The 22,737-nt window shown below is 36.4% G+C and overlaps 1 protein-coding gene across 6 annotated transcripts in view; it reads left to right on the plus strand.

Moving 5' to 3' along the window:
- The window catches only part of osbpl8 (oxysterol binding protein-like 8), a 122,352-nt gene that overhangs the window by 75,086 nt on the left and 24,529 nt on the right, over positions 1 to 22,737 (plus strand). For 4 of the 6 annotated variants that reach the window (XM_088923323.1, XM_088923326.1, XM_088923328.1 and 1 more), the window contains one exon: positions 19,264 to 19,334. In XM_088923323.1, coding sequence (XP_088779449.1) covers positions 19,264 to 19,334 — 71 coding nt within the window. Of the gene's footprint in view, positions 1 to 6,074; positions 6,367 to 19,263; positions 19,335 to 22,737 lie in introns of those variants that run through there. The other 2 variants (XM_088923327.1, XM_088923329.1) reach the window with 2 other exon arrangements.

The raw sequence follows: 22,737 nt of genomic DNA on the forward strand, positions 1-22,737 counted from the left end.
CTTGTCTGTAAGCTCACGTCTCCCTCCTGGTCCAAACTGCCATATTTTAATTCATCACAGCTGTCTACATGGATGTAATTCCTTAGTAGTCTGAAGAGCAAACTTGGGCTATTGAACTCTGTTTCTTGTGACCATAATTGCCATAAATCTTTGGTTAATATTAAAGAACATTTTATTATCCCTCTCATTTTACTATGGTGATCACAATAAAGCATAGTAATGCTAAAACAAAATTTAGCCAGGCCTGGATTATTTAACTTTTCAGAGAAGGATTACAAACTGATATTAAATTTCCAGATCACTACATTTACATATCCTGGGCTGTACATGACATGTCATTCTTATTCTGTATTTACTGTGTATTTTGTTCAAAAACACCAGAGGTAATATTCTGAAATTTATGTCTGTGCATAAATTGCATAAATCCAGAAACAGCACTAACGTAATATTACATTTGGCCCTCAACTTTGAACAGGTTATCTTCTAGTGCCCATTTATTACTTGAATCGCTTTTAAGTCAAAAGTACATAATACTTTAATATAAATATACTTTAACATAAATAGTACTGTTGACTCAATACCTTCACTTCTTATTTCAATAATTGGTGTGAAAGTTTTTACGTGTTAAAATGTATTCTTTGTCCTTAAGAATTGTTCCAAAGGCAAATGACTAAGGCCAAGAGCATTGCCAATGTGAGACGGAGTTTCACCTTTTTATACATTTTTATGATATCCAGTTTCATTTAAAAACGTATTGCTCTTAAGTATTTATGTTTACGCATTCAGTGTAATAGTAATAATGATAGTTCCCAAAGCATTTCACATACAGGAGGGGATCCACTTCAACTTCAAAGGTTAAATCAAATAGAATTTAGCTTGAATTTTAGAATATTAATACCTCTACAAACTGCCTTATAGACGGTGCCATGGAATAATTAATGACCAAGTAATTTATGTGGTTTAAGATCTCTTGTGAAGGACAGATAAGATGTGTTGCATGTCTTGGTAAATTGACTTGGCGATACAGTATAAGACATCCCTGAACGTTTTACTCAATAAATTCTTCAGAAATCAGCTGTTACACTACTACAATTTGTTAGCAAGCAGTGCATTGCCAATGCCTACATTTATTGTGGCCTAGAAATCCACAGTTATCTGCGTTATCTTACATACAGTGTGCTTGATCCAGAGCTAAAATAGACTAGTCTTTTTCATTCACTCTGAGTGTGCTTAACATTCAACAGTAAGTACTAAGAATTATGTTGGCCTATGGCATATTCACATAAATCAAATACAGATAATCAAAAATATTGCAGCTTCATCCTCTGAAAGTTCATCAGTATCCTAAAAAGGAAGTAGGTTGTTGAACAACATGGTCCAAAGGCAAGAAAGAACAAAATGAGTTCGGAGGAAAATTAAATTTTAGTGCAACACTCTCACAATTTCTCAGCAGTTTTCAGAAATTGAAAGTAAAAGCTGGGAATTCAAAAACTAAAAATGCCCTTTGTCTGACACTTACTCTGCCACAAGACAGGAAACACTAGAAGCTCTTACAACATCAGCTTACAATTGACTGTTCTTGTTGGTGACCTTCATTTTAAATCAGGATCAGATTCTGGTGCTGCTTTTCGGCTGCATAACATAAAACCTGATACAAAAGGACATGTTATCTTCTAAATGGAGCTAAAGAAAGACCGCAGTTGATAACAGCTTTGTGATACTGGAAGCACAGAGCAGTGTTTCTGAGGTCTCATAATTGCACGTGTGAAGAAGCCGTAGCTTCAAGATAACATTTAAAAAAACAGGTTAAAGTGCAGAAAAATGGGCTTGTCCTTAATATTCTGTGGGATCGGCAAGTAACTGAATAGCATCCTTCAAGAACTATGCAAATCCTTTTTTCTCCATTCACACTTTCGGCTTGTCTCATGTTATGTTAGGAGTCTGAAGTTTCTTTCTGCTAACTTGTCAGAGAAAAACATATTTATTTGCATCCTAAATGTAACCAAAAAATATATGTGAAAAACTGCACCATTAGTTGTTTCCAATAAAATGATTTACATTGTTATGGTAATTAAACACAGAGTTTGCTTGGTGTTAGTTGTTCATAGTGCTGGTAGTCAAAACCAGGATTCAGAGTTAGATTCTGGGTTAGATTCTGTAATTACAGTTTTGACTGTGTTAATTTTTCTAAAGGCAATATACTGTCTGCATTAAGCACATCAACAGAATTTGCTGCCAGTGGAAGACTTTGTGTTTTTTTCTGATTCAACTCATTTTAACTGAAGTACTTAAGCCTGTCAAGTCCTTTATTAAATTAATCACATCTCATCTTGGCTGCCACCTAACCATGACAAAGAAAGGTTTATCCTTCCATTTGGACATGTTAATCACTGGGCCACACCCTTTTAAAAACAAATTTAACTTTGTATTGTAAAATTGTAAAAAGTTGTGCTAGTTTTTTAGAACAGGTTCCTTCACTAAATACAAGTCAGCTAATTTATTATTGGTTTCATCGCAGCTGAAGTGATTTTAAGGAGAGAATTTCAGTGTATCTATCTACTGTATGTGGTGATGATAAGAACTGAAATTTCCTGAGGCGATTTTAACTAGTGCCTTACTTTGTAGGTTCATATCCTATCAAGTTTTCTGTTTATAGTCTACCTGATGCTGGTTTAGGATCCCAAGAGCTTTCCTGACTCTGTGTGGATTTTTCCTTTTTTTCTTTTATCGATTTATTGAATATTTAATGACTCCTATGCATTTAGCAATCTTACTGAGGTAATACTTGCCACATGAAGGCGATACATGTTACACAAGCTAAGGATCAGATCTGTATTATTACACAGGCACCTTGATCCGTTTTACATACTGTAAATCCACAAATATTTTTCTATTTAGAGTATGTAAAAATAAAATATGAAATACTACAGAAAAACAAACCACCAACAGAAAACACCTTTGTAGTTTATTAATATGCTTCTTCACTGCATATTTGTCTTACAGTTTAGTGTCTTAAAATAGACAAAAACTGTGAAAAGGGCCTCACAGTAACTTAGAATTCTCACAGTAGCACTTTGTCCTTCATTTTAGTTGAATCTCATCACAGCTGGAGTGAATTGTGTAAAATACAGTGGGCCTTTTTTTAACTAGAAAATGGCCATCCTACAATGGCATTGAGGACTTCTGTTTATTTAGTAGACATTGCAAAGTGTTTTAAAGATCATTTGACTAATAACAGACATACAGTAAGAGCTCTATGGAATGTAATGAGTTGTTAATGGCTTTTGTCATTCATGAGTAACTCATGTGTATCATTGAAACATAAAAATTATGATTTTGGTGTGTGTGAATAAGGTTCTACAGTTTCTGTGGATAACATCCCATAAAACACGTTATACACCCTGTTGTTTGCAGTAGTGCTGTACAAGTAATCCTGGCCTTAGTCCAGAGATGTCTGTTGCCGTTTACAGTGCATGAACACCAGCCTCTGTTCCACTCAGAGACTGTTGTGCTAACACATCCTTTAGTCGTCTGCCAGATCATGTAGAAATTTAAGATTTAGTAATTACTTTTCAGTATTGCATTTGTCGAGAGTACCATGTACCAGTCCCAATATCCTCATTAAAGCGCAAGCAGTTGCCGAAGCAGTGTTGCTAAGTGTCAGGATCAGTGGCCCTCCATAAATTTAACACAGGCGTTCAAGTGTTATTTCCTCCATCCTGTGGTGTACATTGCAAATTTAATTGCACACTCACAACACACAAAGATTTAATTCTTTTTTAGAATTGGAATACCCAGAGTTTCAAAATTCATACCAGTAAATAATACTTTTATTTTTATAGTATCAAGATTTCACAACTACAGTTGTTAGGGTGGAAATGAGACTAAATTATCCTAATATCCTATACCTCTGCTGAAGACAATATCCTCTACCTCTGCAAGAGGCAGTGGGGACATTTTTGGGGAGTGAAACTGCAATCATAGAGCATTTTAGAGCAGCATCACAATCTCCTCCTATAATGAATAAATTATATTTCATGTCATACTTCACTGCATCCACCTGCTGGTGTTTAGTTACATGCTGAGAGAAGCGGTAGTCTTCATTCTAATAGGAAAGGGATCAGATTAGGCTTGTACACGGGCCCAAGTTTCCAGGCTCATTCACAAAAAAATAAAAAAATAGTTAACGTGAATGAGAAATTATAATTTATAATGCATTAATTATAATGCAGGATCAGTAGCTCTTCCTCAGTATCACCTCTGGATCGTAGATACTTACAGGCTTGTACACCTGCAAACAACACCAGCTGCCGTGCTGAAGACCAGTCAGTTTTCCCCTTGTTTTTGTCTGTATATTTTTGAAAGCAACATTTTTATGTCACAAAATTTGTATTTTTTAATTATTTGTTTTTTTTTTTAGACTTAAATGATAGTCTCCACCTGGGATTTGTACCTAGGAGTCTGCTGTCAGGAGTGCTGCAGTGCTTCCACCACTCCACTGTGCTGCTCTTACAGATATTGATATACAGAAAACACAAGTGATACTGAAATGTATTACTTTTTGCACTGTTCCAGAGCAACTTAATCATTTCTTTAAGAAATAATTAAAAATTAGTCCCTATTAGAGTCCCTCCCATTTCTCAGAACGGACCTGTGGAGTCTTAAGTTGTTTGTGAGGTTGCCAAGCAACTTTGGTATCACCTCAAGCTGGCTTAAGTGAGGAGATAATTATATTTACAGTTACAAAACTCTTGGGTATTAATTGTCTTTAGAAAGTCTGGCTACATCTTCAGAAGGGATTAAAATAATGGTGGTTAAAAACACAATGAGTTGTGAACATACAGAACAACAGTAAAGGAAAATATGATTTACCAAAATGGAAAATAGAAATAGAAGCCTTTAAGGAAAAGAGCTACATGTTTATTTTTACGTTATATTTTTCTCATGTAAATGAGACAATTAATGTCACGTTTTCTGTATTTCAGATGTGAATGTACTCAGTTTAGCATTGTGTGAAATAGTGAGTCAAGACGGTTTGGTCCATAGAGCCCAAGAGCTGGTGGATCTTGTCCTTTTGGATTTAGTATCATAGCAACATGGGTTTATTTAGACATGTTAAGTACAAATGAAGTACAGTACAACTAGAGAAAGTGGCTCTTTATCCCCAGAAGTAAGGATAGCATTACTAACCACAAAGTAGAAGTGTTAGGACAACTTAAATGTGCAGTTTTGTTCACTAAAAATATTATCTCAATGCAGAACGAGAATCTTGTTTATGTTTAGATAATATTTGTCTGCAGTACTGCAGTGTTACAGTACAGTATATACAGGTTCTTCTATTTTTGTCAGTGCTTATACTAATGTAAATTGTAAGAGTTTCTATAATACCGATGTACAGTAATATTGAAAGGAATAGAATATAATTACTATTTATGTGCTGTTTTATGCCGTCTTTTATTCCTCAGTGCACATTATTAAAATAATGAATGATACTGTAGCAGGCAGCCATTGTAACAGAAAACTGTTGCACAAAACCCTACAGATTGCTGTTCTTATGCATGTGACTGGTTTGCAATACCTGGCTGTACAGCTGTGGCTTGTATGTGTATTGAATTTAGAGCCTATTAATCAGCTTTGGATCCTCCCCTGAGAATAAAAAGATCTGCGTTTGCAAGGATGTATTTAGAAAGCAAGGCTCTGCAATCCTGGTCTTGTCTGGGAGATATGAGAATGTTTGTAGGAGGCAGAGTTTTCAAACACTGTGTGAGAAGCAGTGGCTCAATAGACATCAGCGACGGTGTGTTAAGAGGAAAGATTTAATGAGTCTTTGAAGAGTTTGTGGGGGTTGCAGGGTTTTAAAAACAGAACAGCCATCAAGAAAGAGGCTAGCACTTGTCTGTGGTGCCGAACATCAGAATGTGAAGATGTGATGCCTTTTCAGTTTTCGGTTTGTTCAAAGGCCTTTTACTTTGTGAGAGGAGGAGGCTTCCCGCTGATTCGCTGCTACGAGATCCAGTGGCCACTTGCATTTTGAGGGAGAGGGAGTGAGAGAGGGAGAAGGAGAGAAAGTGCACACCGATGATTGTTGCGCTGACTGCTGCTCCTGATAGCCTGTGAGCCGCACCGCTCTGACACACTCCTTGCTGCCTGACTAAGCAGCTCAAAGGGTCCCTAGCCCCGGCGTGTCTGTGGCGATCTGTCGCCTGGGACTCGCTGCCTCTATGATGAAAGAAGAGGGCATCCTGCGCCGCCGGTTCTCCACATGTGCTGGGGTGACGGTCGTCTTTCCACCCCGCACTGACGGGCGCAAACTCATTCGGAATGCCTCTTTTGGAGGATACAACGAGCTCTCCCCTATCCTGCCAGGTTGGTGACTTTCCTTTAGTATGTTCTTGTCCCCTTTCAGGTTTCCTGCAGCATTTGATATTTTGAAGCATTGTTTTTTCTGTCATTGATGGGATAATGAACAATCCTTGAAAATAGTATTATGGTTGACATAAATGATAGGTACAGTATATTTTCTTAACTTGCATTTAAGGCCATTAGGATAACAGCCTGGCAATTATTATCATCTATGTTCTGCTCTTCTTTTTTGATCTTCTGTTGATCTCTGTTTTCATGCTCAAGGGTACTGTGCAGTTTCCTGTCCTGTTAAAAGATACTAGGCAGGAAGAGTCTGGCACACCTGTGAATTTCTTCTGCCATTAAAATGAGGCAAAGCTTCAGATAAGCCCTAATAAACTTATTCACCTTGGTCAAGCATATCTTCTGACTAAAATGTGAGCCATCAGCTTGCAGTTCCTGCCTCATCTTGCTTCAGCTGTGTCATTTGCAGAGTTTTACCAAGGCCTGACTTCTGCTGCACAACATTAAAATCATACAAGAGGATATTAAAATAATTTTGCCTCTGCTTAGTGTTTCTCCTTTCTTAGTATATTTAATTTACACACATTTAAAATGTACTTGTTGTTTTAGTACATACTGATGTGAATATGTATGACGTTTTTTTACATAAGTAACAACTAAGACTAATTAATGCATTAAGCCTAAGTGCTGTGGACCCTGTTGTTACATTATTACAGTACAGTGGCTGCTTCCTGCATTTCACAAACTCCCAGTCAGGTTGTACTATTCCAATTCCTTTTCATTGTGTAAAGACTCAGCTGTTACACAAACAGTGTGTTGACACAACTACTGTAATTCCCAGGAAATAGCTGCTTATTTTTTTAATGTAAGATATATTTTGAACCCAAGTTCTTATTTACCATGACGACCAGGAGCCTCCTGTATATAGGAGAGCACTTGCTGGAGCAATCTGAGTGAAGTACATTTCTCAAGGGTACAAAACACAAAACCTTCAGTGTGGAGTAGCACTACACACTGCATCTAGATTAGTGCTAAGCTAAGGTTACTAATTGTTCTGTTTCTTTTTAATATTTTATTTAACCATGCAAATCAGTTGTGAATGTTATCACGTACACTGATAATTGAACTGTACGCTCAGCACTATCTTGCAGATTAACTCAGTTGCTTGACAAAACTTTGCATAATGTTATTAGAGTTCACAAAGATTTATCCTTGTAGAAAGCCCTGCTTTTCCCCCAGCCTACTATCTGGAAAGACAGTCATTGCTGCTGTCAAGGGCTGAACTGATTATATATCACTAGCTCTCTAGTAGAAACTTTTAAAGTGCCTTTAAATGTTTATTTAATAATTTCAACACAGAACTGTTTGTGTGGATTCTTATTCAGCTCACACAGTATTTCCTGAAAGACTTAAATTATTAATGTGTTTAAGATGATCTTTTATCTTTATGTGTTTCCAGCAGTCTTAAAGGAATATATGGAAAAGTTGAGAAAAGCAGAAATTGTTTCAAGCAGATGCTTGTTCATTGTAGGTATTTAAAAAACATATACTGTACTGTACTAAGAAATCAAATTCTGTTTGAATAACCGCAAAATAAAGTCTATGGAAAACATTGCTTCTTATTAAGAAATATTACCCATTTCCTTAGGTTGGCAACCTTTAATTTGTATTACCGACTGTACAATTAATAGTTTTGAAGATAGTAGATTTGGCGTTAGTACATAAACATTAGTACAGTACATTTCTTCTTCACTTGAGCTCAAAGATGAGAAGGTGTTTCAACTATCAGGCTGAAAAAAAGTCTGAAGCTTGTTTTTCTAATAAAGTGCACTTGCATGGTAAGAATCTGTCAAATAAGAGCAAAAACAACAAGCAATGATATTACCAGTGCCTTCTGGGCATCACTGAGGGGCGGGGCTGTTAAATGATAAAAGCAGGACCAGGAGGAGTTGATTTGCACTAGACAGGACTTCCCTGGAGTTTATTTCACAGGTCCCTGCTCAGGCAGAGGCAGGGTGTTCAGCCAAGGCTTTTGTTTAAACAGCAAAAGCAATTTCAGGACAGATCAAAAAAGAACAGGGGTGAAATGTGGGCATTTTCGGAAAGTTGTCGAAAGAAAGGATAAATAAATGAACCACACACAGTGTAAAATATCTAGTGTTGCGGAAGCAGGAGAATGAACTACAAGACCTTGTGCTTTCTTTCAAGGTCAGCTGGAGGTTAGATGTGCAGGTGGCGCGTGACTCGGCAGATTAATGTGCACATATTTATAAATAGACAGTGTGCGCAAACCTTTTTAATGTTGCTGGCCTTAGCACTTCATCCTTCTTTGTCTCATCACAAGAAATATTATATCCAACTAGCGTTTGTTTTCTTCACACCTTTTGTGATCCCCTGGCACTGAATAAGGAAGCACTAGTAATTAATCCCTCTTAGTTTTCCAGGAAGTTTCTTTTTTCCTTGTTATTGTATTATTTTAAGCATGTGACCCATGACATGCCAAATCTTGCTGCGTTTCGCTATTGGCTGAGGGGGGACTGGAGTGATAATTGCTCACTTTCCAGAGATACAACCTGACTCTGCCAGCTTGTGAACAGTTAAGCCTGTTTCATGATCAGGTTTGTTCTCCCCGGCTGTGCTGGTATTATGTGGATGAGATAAGGCAAAAAGTGGGAATAAACAGAGGTACCACTTTACAGTGTTTTGCTGTTAAATGAAGAAAATGAAGTGACAAATGGAAGATGATAATAATTAAAGAAAGAAGATAAAGCTGATGTCATTTCAATACACAAAAAAAGAAGTTGTCAAGCAGTACGGAACATACTTCTGATAACAGCCTAATTCTAGTGCTTAGCACATTAAGAGGATAAATAAGGCTGCTGGAAGACATTGATTAATCTTGTTCCTCTGCCTGACTCCTTGCTCCTTCACGTACTGCAGCAGAGGTGGTACAACAGCATAGTTGCTCCATGTACAACTAAACATGGTGGCTTGAAAGCAGGACACTGCTGAATAGGTGAACATTTTTACCTCCAGTTCCCACAGATATTCTAGATTGTGGTTTTATTCCTGCAGCTCCATTGGGAAACCCCCCTTTCTTGACAACGTTCTTGAAGAAAAGCTGCGCGTTCTATTACAATTTAACAATTCCTTACACTTATAAAGCACTTTTCTGGACACTCCACTCAAAGCACCTTACAGGTAATGGGGACTCCCATCCACCACCACCAGTATGCAGCCCCACCTGGATGATGCGACGGTAGCCATAGTGCGCCAGAACGTTCAACACACATCAGCTATCAGTGGGGAGGAGAAATGAGCGATGAAGCCAATTCAAAGACGGGGATTATTAGGAAGGAATGATTGGTAAAGGCCAATGGGAAATTGGCCAGGACTCCGGGATTACACCCCTCCTCTTTTCAAGAAACACCCTGGGATTTTTAATGACCACAGAAAGTCAGGACCTCGATTTTACTTCTCAAGGACGGTGCCTTTTTACACTAAGGTGTTCCTTTCACTATACTAAGGCATTAGGACCCACACAGACTGTAGGGTGAGTGCCCCCTGCTGGCCCCACTAATACCTCTCCAGCAGCAACCTTAGCTTTTCCCAGGAGGTCTCCCATCCAGGTACTGACCAGGCTCACACCTGCTGAGCTTCAGTGGGCTGCCAGCTGTGAGTTGCTGGGTGATATGGCTGCATGGAATAAGAAGAAGCAAAAAGTTAATCAATATGTCCAATTCTGTGTTGAGCAATGTATGGATTAAATGAGAATGTTTGGACTTGTTTGTATTATTTTATATATGTTAAATGCAAACAACAGAACAGGCCTAGCTATGGTATGCAGCCTGTTAATCAGTTGTGTACCTTAACGAGCTTCCTTTACAGTGAGAGGTACAGTAATTAACAATAATGCCAAGACCCAGGACAGCCCCACAGAGCTCATTTTCCTCCACATTGTGTAATGTTGCCTCATAGATTTTACTTTGTGATTCAAGTAATGGCCCCTTCTTTAAGAATTGATTGTTTCTAGGACAGTCATGGAGCTCAGGGTAGTCATTTGGAATCTATCAAAATTCTGTTCATGCATGCTCATTAGAATGAACCCAGCTGAGTGTCTCTCCTGAGGAAAGGTTTCATTGCACATTACTGTACACACTGAATGTATCCTCTTCCTGGAAACTGGTATCTTTAGGCACCAGGGATTGATCACAACAATTCAAATTATTCTATTTATTTATTAACTGGAAATGATTTGTGCAATAGCTTGAATGCTCTAGTTACTGTAAATATAGCCGTGATTGAGCAATTGCACAGATTTATGTTTTAGGATTATACTGTATCTGCTGCTCATTTTATATATTGAATGTGTTACAGGTATGTTTTCCTGCAATGATAAATTTAAGAGTTTCATTATTGTTATTTTATAAATATTTGTATTTGTGTTGTTTTATAAATCTTTTGTTTTTATAAAGAAAGCTGTTGATTTTCTTTTTCTTTGTATTTATAAAGTTGCAAGCCTAAATTTATCTTTCTCAATATCTTGTACTACCTTTATGGTCTCAACATTTTGAATAGATAAAAATATAATAATATGTGGTTCTTGGTCTAAGGCTGTAAAAAACACCATTGTTTGAGTATGTAGTGTTTGCATTAAAACATTAAGAAGTGCAATAAGTGAAGGTCATTTGGGTTCCTCTAGCTCATTAAGTTGTTGGAAGCTAATTGGTCTTACAATTTCATGCAGCCTTTTGTTGAAAGAAGCCAAGATATCAACTTCAACAATGTGGATGGGTAGCTTATTCTAGACACACAAAAAAGCAAAAAAAGAAAAGACTCTTGTGTTATTTTATAGTGCATTTTTTTGTAGATTCTACTTAAGCCGTTTGGTTTGCGTTTCAGTTGTGATCTTGAGGAAGACAACTGGGCTGATGTTGCCAATGCCTATGAGGATTTTGTCCATTTAAATCAGCTACCCTTTTAGTCTTCTCTAAAGGATTTTGCAGGATATTCCTCTAAATCCAGGAAATATATATAAATATAGTGAAATGATTTTAATATATACTGTATGCCATATATATTTCATATGCTTGTTAAATGCAGAGGGATTAGTTATATTTCTGTTAATACCAGTGGCAGCAAATGCTGTGGCCTCTACAAAGTTCCCATTATGTGGGGAAAAGTTTTCTTCTCCTACCGAAGCTTTTCATTTGGTAATTTAGTGGAGTAAATAGAATTCAGAATTGTTTTCTAAACATTGTCATACAGTAGATGCATCCTGGAATTTGACTGAAATATATATACTGTATATATTTCATTCCACATTTTAAGAACTGAAAACTAATTTAACAGCAAATTTCGGCAAAATTGAAATCAATTACCCTCTGGTTATAACAAAAACCAGAAGGCACGGGATCCCCAGGGACCAGGTTTGGGAACTTCTGCCTTCAAAAGCATTCAGAGAGAAACATCATGAATTCCTGGTCTCAAGGAACTGCTATACAGTACAGTATGTTAGACAGTTTAAAAGAGCTAAATCTCTTCTGTTTAGAACCCACCCAGTAGCGCTGTTTTTGAACTATGGAATCCTCTTCAAACCTGATATACTGTATATATATATTTTTTATTATACTTTTTGGCATAGAAGTAACTTTTACTTGTTCCTGTGCAGCTCACAAGCTCTCACAGCTCCCCACTGTAATCAATTAATAATGTACAGTAGACGAACGAGTAGGTATGACACTGTATCGGGCACTTTCATAATAAGCATCCTTATAGTACAGTGCAGTATAGTCTCAGTTGTTCAGTTCCACATTGTTAGTTAAATATTAGTCCTAGTGGTTCTTAAACCTAGCACAGGAGTTCAGGATTTCACATGGTAATTTCTAACCCTATTTAACCACTGATTTTTTTTTAAAAAAGTTTTAATTAAAGTTTCGATAATCTTAATAAAGATTGCAGCTGAAATGAAATTCAAAGACACAGGTGCATGTTAGAACCTGGAATGGTCATATCCATTCTCATAGTTAAAGGGTTTGCTTTTTGTGCTGTGGAAGAGATGGATTTAGTGTTTGATTTTCTGTCAGAGCTAAATCTCCCTGTTCTCTTATCAGCTTTGGAAAAAATAAATAATTGTCCGTCTTTTCTGCACACTGGGCTAATGGAGACAGTAGATTACAGATGGCCTTGTTTTGTGCACTGCCATTTTTCTGTTTCTAATCATATTCTAGGCTATTTTGAAAAACCACACTCCACAGACATCAGTAGTTCAAATGTCCTTGAAAGGGTTTTTAGGAGGACATCATTGCATTTACCCTTTAAGATTTAGGATCACTGGCTCTTTTATGTCTCTATTAGTACTGTAGCTAAAAAAATAATTTTGAAAAGATATTTTCAGGAATTCTTTGAATCACAATTAAAATGTTAAGCTGTATTGTAGATAAAGTAACTTGACTACTGATATACTATATGTAATGTAAAGCTGAGTTTACAGTATGTGTTTATGTGTTTGTAGCCTTTATTCCTTAGTTTTCTAAATAATACACTCTCCTGAGAATTTTTACAATATTGCATCCAAGAAAAAAATAATCAGTAGAAACTGTGGTTTTCTGAAAAATGTTTTCATACTGACCTGCAACAGTTGATATGCCTCCTGGAATTTTATGAGAGATTTTTTCTCTTCAAAATATTGCACCTTGCTACAGAAGCAGTCACAGTTGTGAATACTGTGTGCATTGTGTCACACAACTAGAACTGTCTAATACAATTAATTTAATGCAGTCTGTGTATAAAATAAGCAGTGTATTTTTTTCTTGTTAAAGTCTGTAATTTTTCCCAGAGATTCTTTATACTGGTGTGAATTTTCACTTTCATATGAAACTCAGCATTGGTACTCTGGAAGAAAATATGGAGTATACTGTATGTTTAAATGCTTCGTATGTGAGAAATGAGTGAGGCCTGCCTTGAATTTTTATAAGTTAGGGTGAATGAGATCTCAAGTACTGTATGTGGATGTCGCAGACATGTCTGCTTGGAAACTTTAAAGGATTTATTGAAAATAAAGTTTTATTTTCAATTTTTCTGAGTGCTGTGCTCCATTTGATTACAAACAGTCTCCCTGCTGGAGCTTTAATCTCCCAAGACTTTTCTTCAAAGCTATAATCTCCCCAAGTTCAGACATTAAACTTTATATAAACTGATGATGCTGCATGTCTGAATACAAATGAGACTTCTGTTTAGCATTGAAGACATCAAAATCCTTCATCAGCAAGGTTCAAATGTGCATGCCTCTATTCCATTGATTCAGACTCACTTTGATTTTTTGGAGAATATATAGCACTCCCCATACCTTGGGATCTGTCTTTCTTAAAAGGCTTATAATAGCAAAGAAATCAAGCATCACCTAAAATCACCTAAAAAAGTGCAGCCTTTCTCTGCGTAAGAGAGCAGATGTTTTAGGATTGTGGCATCACAACTAGAGGCAAGCTGATGGTCTACTGTACAGTCATCCTTCCTGCCATACTGGTATGAAACATGGTCAGCCAGTGACACTTAGAAGGACAGGTGACAGTCACTGGAGTGGTTTCAGAAGACATGTCAAGTAGATGGACAAGCACACCCACATCAGAAGTGAAGCACAGATCATCTGCCATCAGCTAATTTCTTTCAGTTTGGTCATGTTGTCTGGCTGTCAAGACTCCAGGCTCCAGAGGAGGACAGAAGAAGCGTTTCAACGATATGTAAAAAATAAACACAAAAAAATGCAACACCAATCTTATTTCCTCAAAGACACTGACCATACCAGCACAGAACGAGAAGGCAAAGTAAGACTATTGAAGATAGCTCATTGTGACCAGATTGTGCAGTTCTGTTTTGGTCCCAGACTGGTCTTACAAGTCTAGAACTGCAAGGGACAGACACTGAACAGAAGTATTAAGGCTAGGAGAATGTAACTTTTCACCAAATCTCTAAATGTTTTATTTGTAATCTGAGGTTAAACATAATAGTTTAACCTTTCTCTTGGCTTTAACCTACCATTTTTAGCTGTTGTCTTTTGAACCCCCTTTTGTTTCTTGTGAAGGAGCAACTACTGTACATATTTAGTTGTTTACTTAAATGATCAGGAAACGCTGTTTATTGGAATCCTCTTTTGGTCCTTATACTGTATATTATTTTAGATTGCTAACAATGGGGATAACGATGGGATTTTTTTGTTTGTCTTTGGATTCTTAAGCTATTTTATTTTGAAATTTGGCTTGAGTATATCACTGCAGAGCACCAGAGCGATCCTTAACCAGGTTTAAAAGCCAGCAGCCATATCACCCTGAAACTTACAACTGGTAGCCCACTGAAGCTCAGCAGGTGTGAGCCTGGTCAGTACCTGGATGGGAGACCTCCTGGAAAAAACTAAGGTTGCTGCTGGAAGAGGTGTTAGTGGGGCCAGTAAGAGGTGCTCATCCTCTGGTTTGTGTGGGTCCTAATGCCCTAGTATAGTGAAGAGGACACTATACTGTAAAAAGGCGCCATCCTTCGGATGAGATGTAAAACCAAGGTCCTGACTCTCTGTGGTCATTAAAAATCCCAGGGTGTTTCTTGAAAAGAGTAGGGGTGTTACCCCAGCATTCTTGGCCAAATTTCCCATTGGCCCTTAACAATAATAGCCCCCTAATAATTATGTCACTAAGCTATTTCCGGTTTAAATTGTATTGTTGTAATTATAATAGTGTCCTATCTTGTGAAATCTTCTTATTTATTGTTGTAGTCTTCTTATTTATTGTTATTGTCATCCTGTAAAGCGCTTTGAGAAGCCACCTTTAAAGGCGCTATATAAAATAAAGTTTATTATTATTATTATTAAATCACAGCTAATGTCAGGCACTGGGATTACAGAAGATACTGTGTTGAGATGACATCTTAAAGCAGCAGTTTCCAACTCTCTGGTTTAAATTGACATTAGACCATTAACAATGTCCCTTCTTAGTGTTGCCAGAAAACAGGAAGGATCTTGGAAGTCAAAGTAAAAGAACATAAAATAGACAAGGACATTCTGCATGAAACATTTCACTGCTCTATTCAATTCAAGTTTTATTGTCCCATTTGGGAAAAATTGCTTTACATCACACTTGCAACATAACAACACAATTACAGACAACATTTACCAACCAAGAAGTCAGTGCAACAATGTTACAGCAACATAAGGGAGAAGATAGGTACAATACATTGTTTGAAAGAGATATTGCAGTGATGATGAAAGATTTCCTGTGTCTATTTATGTTACACCTGGTGAAACAGAGGCGTTTCCCAGATGGAATAAGTGTGAACTTGCAGTGGAGGGTGTGAGAGACTTTTGCCACTTATAAAATCATATAGTATCCCCTGGCCAATATACAGTATGTTCGACACGAATGAAAGCAACTGCTTTTAGATAGTATGGAACATATGGTCCTGTAGATCTTTAATCCTTGATTTGTGGTTAGAGAAGCAGTATTTGTCCACTCAGGTGTAGGAATCCGTATAAATCAGTTCTCGTTGGTAGTGCATGCAGAAGACTTCATAACCAACTACTGTATCTATTAACCATGTTGCAGTGTTTACCATGTACAATTTAAACAGAAAATAAACATTTCAGTAATGATGCAATCAGAAGATGCTGTGTTCACAAAATCTTGTTTGTAGTTTTTAATATTGTTTTTGGCGTGGGAAGTTTCCTTTGCAAGCCAGTGAAAACTTAAGGTTACAATTTTGAACGGTTAACAAGCTACTGTATCTCACTGTAAAAAGAACGCAAAACAGATCGCAACCTTTTTCGCTTAGTGTTAATTAGTATAGCCATGGGAGTGACATGACTCAGTTGAGGGAAGAGGTTCCTGCAGGGGAGAGGAGATGCAGCCAATTAGTCGGTGTGGCTGCTTAAAGAGAAGTCCTGCAGGGCTGAAGATGGACAGCAGCCGAAGACAGAGCTGTCTTCTTACAGCCCAGCTGGCACCTTCTGCCTTTCTGACTCGAGCTGTGCATGGAAGAGTTACTCTGATTTTTGTTTTGTTTCAAGACCTTTTTATTCAGTGTTGTTTAGTAAATTTGGTTCTAAATATATTATGTGTGGTGAACGTCAAGTTAATAACACATTTTTACATTTTCAAGTCATTCTGTTTCTTCAGTTATTTTAGTTTGCTAGTAGCCACCGCTGTCCATCTACATGGTGGTGCTTTTCTTGGAAGAAGCAGCAAAGACATTTTTTTCCTGTTTTTTTTTTAATTGAATTGAAAAATTGGTCAGTTTGCTGCACTTACTTTTCCCTCTTTTTTAATCCGTTATATGTCAGTTATGTGAAAAGCACCGGTTTGATATTGAATGCTATTTGATTTTGTTATATATATAATGACATATTTATATATGATTTATATATAATTATATATCATTTTTGTGTTATTTCTCAGATGAGGTTAGTTTTAACTACTGTTAGGATTTCGTGAGGACTAGGTTAGGGTAAATATGTCTAAATATGTAAAATTATAAAATGTTTAGGGGATGCACATATTTTTTTACTACAGTGCACTGTAAATGGTAGGAATAGATTACATGAAGACTGGCAAGTAAATATATATATATAATATCTCTTATTTTCAATCTTAATTGAACATTAGGGTCTTATTAATGAGTTTAAGAGGCCCTTTAAAAAAATATATTTTGTAATGGAATTGTTGCAGTTGAATTGGGTGGGACACACTGGCCTCTGTTCTGAAATAATGACAGTGGGAGCTGGTGACCTTTCCGTTTGCCCTTCACAAATCCGTGCCAGGAGAGACAAATGGAAATGAGTCAGGGAAACTTTGATGATCTCAAAATACTCAGGAACCCTGGGTTCTGAAGGTCGCGTCTTCGATCCATCAAAGACTGCTCCACTGAGGTGAAAACGTAAAACGAGATGTCCGAGGCAGGCTGCTAGACAATGCGGAGAGTTTTAATATCCTGTTTTGCAAGGCATTTGGGGATTGAAGTTGAAATTTATTGATGATGCCCCAGAGGGTATGATGTTTCTTATTAATGAGTTCCAAGAAACAGGGCAATACATCCTGTACCCACATTGAGCTGAAGGATAACTGTCATGTGTGGACTGTAGGCTGTTTTCAGTTTATTGTTATATAATACTGCTTTAAAATTTTATTGAATGTTACAATTCATTGGGACTTTTACGGGGTAATTTTCGAAGGTTTTGTGCCCAGTGCCAGATTCGTTATCAAGTTATTTATTTAAAAGAAGATTTGAACATTAAAATGTGCATACCAAGAAGCATTGTTTTCATGAAGTTTCTCTCCCCCTGGTGATCTGAATTTCTGAAAGATTTGTTAAGAGAATATTTAGTTAGGAAAATCGCATCTGTTCCTTCACTGTTATATATAGCTTTTCATTAGTTATTGAAGACCAGGTCATATATAGTCACAGGAAAAAATGCAGTTAATTAAATTCACTCCTATTTTAACCTCATTGAGATGTCAAGTTGCAATTCTTCTTCACTAATGGAACTGCAAGTATTATTAAGGTATAGTTTGTTTTCAAGAGAGTTTATGCTATCATGTCTCTTGTCAACCATCTTTGCTATGCATGTTGAGATCTTATTATTACAGGAGTCCTTGCTGGACTGTCTGCCAAGGATATGGCACTTCTCAGCTTTAGGGTGGTTGGTGGGGTGGAAAACAAACAGCTAATCTATGACCAATTTGTGTTGCTGGTCAGAAGTCACAGTCTGCAGATCTGCTGTGGCTTTGGTGTTTCTTAGTTCTCTGCAACGTGTCCTGCTGCTAGAGAGGCTGCATAGAAAGAGAAACGGTCAACCTTAACTCTTCATCTTCCTTAACCCTTTGGCCTCTGTGTCTGTTCAGTATGATGACGTGCTGAAACAATATTCTGGATCCATGAGGGCAGTACAGGCCATCATAAAAATTCTACATATGGGACCAAGCCAGGCTTTGTTTTTCAGTACGGGATACAGTGTTGCTCATGTGTGCATCCTTTAACAGTGTATATTTTATAGAAATATATTATTATTAAAAGACACGTGGAGCCAGCTGCCAGTTTAGGTTCTTAGTAGTTACTGAGTACCCTCTGAGTTCACAAGACATAAAGCTCTAGAGAGTCTTTTCTAAGCTTCAGATTCAGCAGTTTGTGGGGTTCGTTGTCATTTCCTTGACTTTACAAACGGGGAGCAGGTAACACTGGTGAACTTTGATGCAGAGCTCAGGAAATGGAAAATAACTGGGAGACTGGGAATCTCAAGAGATGAGACTGAAGGAATTTGATGCAAGCCAAATGTATTTTAGGAGTCTTGATTAGCTAGAAACTATTTTTTGGTCACATTTCATAAAACAGGTTTATGTGAGCAGCATTGAATTCCAAGGATGCCTTCGTTTTGTCAAGTGCCTTGGTCTGTGGTGTAATCTCTGAAAAACAAGAACTGAGCTTTAAGTTAATGCCTATAACCATGAAAACGCTTCTGACATTTGTCTGAAAGGACAAAATGCATTTCAAATTAAAATGTAAGGTATTAACTTCAGCTGTGTCAAAGAAAAGTGAAGTTAAAATTGTGGTTTTCATGACACAGTAAATACATCATGATTAAAACAAGATTGCATTGCCTTAAAATCGAATTATTTGTTTCATCATATTTTTAAGATAATAAAATTCATACATTTTTCTTCATATACGAGTATTGCAGTAACAATTTGATTGTTTTCCATGTTCACCTCTTTACGAAATTAACAAATATTGTATTTTTCACACTTAAGTGGAAAGCACTGTGGAGTTCCGCCTTGTGATCAGTTGTCAGGTCACAATGTGCCCTTTTTATACATGCAGCCCATGAGACTCATCGTTGCCTCACAGCTCTGTATGTTTTTGCAGGTTTTGACAGGGGAAAAGACGATGTCTTACAGCTCAAAGAAGACTCCACTCATTCCATGTCTAAAAGCAAGGTATGAACTGCATACCTTTTATGTATTTTTATGTATTTTTAAATTATAGTGGTTTGGGACACATTTTATAAAATAACGTGAAACAGCACATTTGTTGTACAGAACTTTCGTAAATTCTGTTGAGTCACACCTGCACTACCATTTTCTAGGATTTATGTACTGTTTCCCAAGGAGGAAGTTCTGCTGTGTGATCTTAGTTCCTATTTCCTTGTTAATTAATCTAGTAAGATTTGTTACCTTAGCCTTTCAATTATGTGCAATTCATTCAGTGAATTACAACAGTCATAAAAACTTTCATTTGTAACATTTTTCATTAAAGCCATAAATTCCAAGGCATCATGTGAAATGATATCACGTACTGTAAACTATAAGCCATATACAGATATACAGCAGAATGAAGGGTGGGATGGAGCAGAAACAGCTAGTCGTTAATCAGAAAGGACTGTAATATGAAATTTGCATAGATTTTTTGTATAGTACTACACCAGGCCTTCGGATCAAAACACAATCACTGTAGAAAAAAATCATCTGAAAGACAATATTATACATAAGGACAAACGTTGTCGTCCTGCTCAGTGTATGACCAGGTGAGTGTCTGATTATCTCACCCCATTGCCAGCCCAGTTGGAAGCACTGAAATGGATTATTCTGGAAATCCAGATACCATAGTAATAAAGCCTTTTTATTGATATGACTGACATCTAGCTGTATCCTTGTATACAATTTCTGAAGTAGCTTTTTTATCCTAGCACAGTTTTGTTATGTTGTAAACTATGCGTTATGCATAAATATTAATGCATACATACAATACTTGAGTTGCTGCTAATAATTAAATTATAAGAGGACACAGGCTTTGCAAATATGTTGTAAGACAACTATCTTTCTTGCCTTACAAAATCCGGAGTGGACACTGCAAAAAGCATTTACAGTTTTAGCAATTTTATTGGATCATTGTTCTGAAGACTAAAGAATGTTTTTTTTTTCAGAACTTCATCAGTTTCTTTTTTGTAGGGAAAAAAACATTTTATGTTTAATATTCATGGTATGACTATAGTTTATTTTAGGAAGTATTGTCAATTGAGCATACCCACATTTGTATTTTAACCTGCAAAACACTATATAAGCTAAAACTTCTAAATGCATCACCCACAAAAAGTGCATACTTTTATCTTCTCCATTTTAAAAACAAATTCAAGCTTTAGGCATTTTACTTTATATTAAAGCCTTAGGCACTTTTTTCAACTAAAATTATTTAAAACTGGAAAATTGTACTGGGGAATTCAGCTAGGATTTAAATTGAGGAACAGTCATAAACAATGCTGTATCTGTTGCCCATACTGAGCCTTTTTTATTTCATTAAGAGGCTTGTCATTTATTTACCTGCATGTTTCATCTGCAATCCAGAATCTGTGCTGGCATTTCACTTAGTCTGTTTCTCCAGAGTTAACTTGCCCTGCAACAGTTTCTCACTTTGAAACATTTACTATGTTTCAATTAAAATCCCACCCTGAGTTCTAACCTTAGATTCCCATCCCACTCATTTTTAATCCTTACAAAATGTCCCCGTGTCTACCCTACGTAAATCGGTAAACGTAATGCAATCAAATGCCATACAATACCTTGTTATACCAGTACTACTTCAGCAGGACATTAACCTACGGTACATAACACAAATGATGTTTGTATGTTCTCCCTGTCTTTATGTGCTCTGGTTTCCTCCTGTAGTCCAAAGACATAGTGGTAGGTTAATTAGCTTCTGGGAAAATTGACCCTGGTGTGAGTGTGTGTGTCTGTGTAGCTGTGTATGTCCTGCCATGGACTAGCACCCCATCCAGGGTGTATCCTGTTTTATGCACATTGCTTGCCAGGATAGGCTTCGGCTCCTCCTCAACTCTGAACTGGAAGGATGGATGGATTGATTCATTGATTCACAGAAGTTTAGTGAAAACATTGCCAATTGGTTGATCAATCACCAGACACCATAAATGCTTCCTCTGAGATAACATTATTTTAGAATCACACTAACTACCTGAACAATGCTAAGGAGAACAGTAGATCTGACAGTGCTCTTTAGATGTTGAGATGTAAATGTATTTCTTAGCTGGATAAAAATGTTAATACAAAATAATAATCAATGTTTGTACTAGAAATAAAAATGTGTAAACATGTTAAACTTGCATGTAATATGGTGTTAATTGCTAATGGCTATAATGCTAAAGTGTTCAATGGCTTCATATGAGAAGTTTAAGAATTTATCACAAAAATTCTCATCATTGTAAAAGAATACAATTTAAAAAAAATGTTTCAGTCTTGTTTCAGAAGAGACACTTTAAAATAATAGACACTAAAAATATTGGGCCACTTCTTCAGCAACTTCAAATTCTAATGTAATCACTTGAAGCAGTAAGAGCATGTAACTTGAAAGCCTTTTCGCTATTCGCTATTTTATAAAGTGACATATTAAGGTTAAATATTTATAATTTTATGTTAATTTACATGTTCTTGCTGCCACTTCACTAGCATTATTAAACACTGTTTTTTTCTGAAGATATGATATATTTTGTCTGAAAATAATTAGTGTTACATTAACATTTTTTTTATCTAAAGTTAAAAAATATTTAAGAAATTATTTAAATAGCATTTTATTTTAAACAGCAGTTTTATATGATTATTTTATAGGAAATACAGCTGGTTCATGACCATATTTTTTTGCCTTACAGTTCCATAGGCCGTAGACTGGGAGTTCATATACTGTAAAAGAGCAAATGGCAGTCTTTTTATTAGACTGAGTTTTGAACTGTTCATAAAATGCTGTCTTTGTCACTTCATAACCTTGATGATGGATATAATCAAAATGGGGAAAATGGAAGCTGTCATCTGTTAATTAAGTATAAATTGCATTTTACAGTGAGCAATGTTAGTAATATATCTTGTTAGCCTAATCAACAAAGATGTCTGGATACACTCCTCTTAATCTCTTGTTCTCTACTTTTCTGTGTTCTAGAACCTAACATTTGGGATGCTACTGTACCTTTAAAATGAACATAGAACTCTTTACTTTCCTATTAATAGTGTGAACTTAAGAATCATTATGCTATCACACTGGGTATAATGTACCAAGGTTACATGCATAGATTTTCTAAGCTTAAGAGCTTATAGAGCTCTGTATCATGAAGGAAACATTTTCTCTGAAAGTCTCAAAGTTGATCCAATTGTGAGATTGGTATAAAAGTAGCCAGTGTGATTAACTGTTTTCTGCTTCAGATTAAAATTGCATTAGTTCTTGTCTCTGATTATCCCTGCCACTTTACTTATTCATACACACAAACTGAACATACAGTAAGTTTAGACAATAACTATGTTGCACTCACATGCACCAATTAAAATGAAAAAAATAATTTTA

Source organism: Atractosteus spatula, chromosome 8 (genome assembly GCF_055471065.1).
Source record: "Atractosteus spatula isolate fAtrSpa1 chromosome 8, fAtrSpa1.hap1, whole genome shotgun sequence".
In the NCBI taxonomy this organism is placed as follows: Eukaryota; Metazoa; Chordata; class Actinopteri; order Semionotiformes; family Lepisosteidae; genus Atractosteus; species Atractosteus spatula.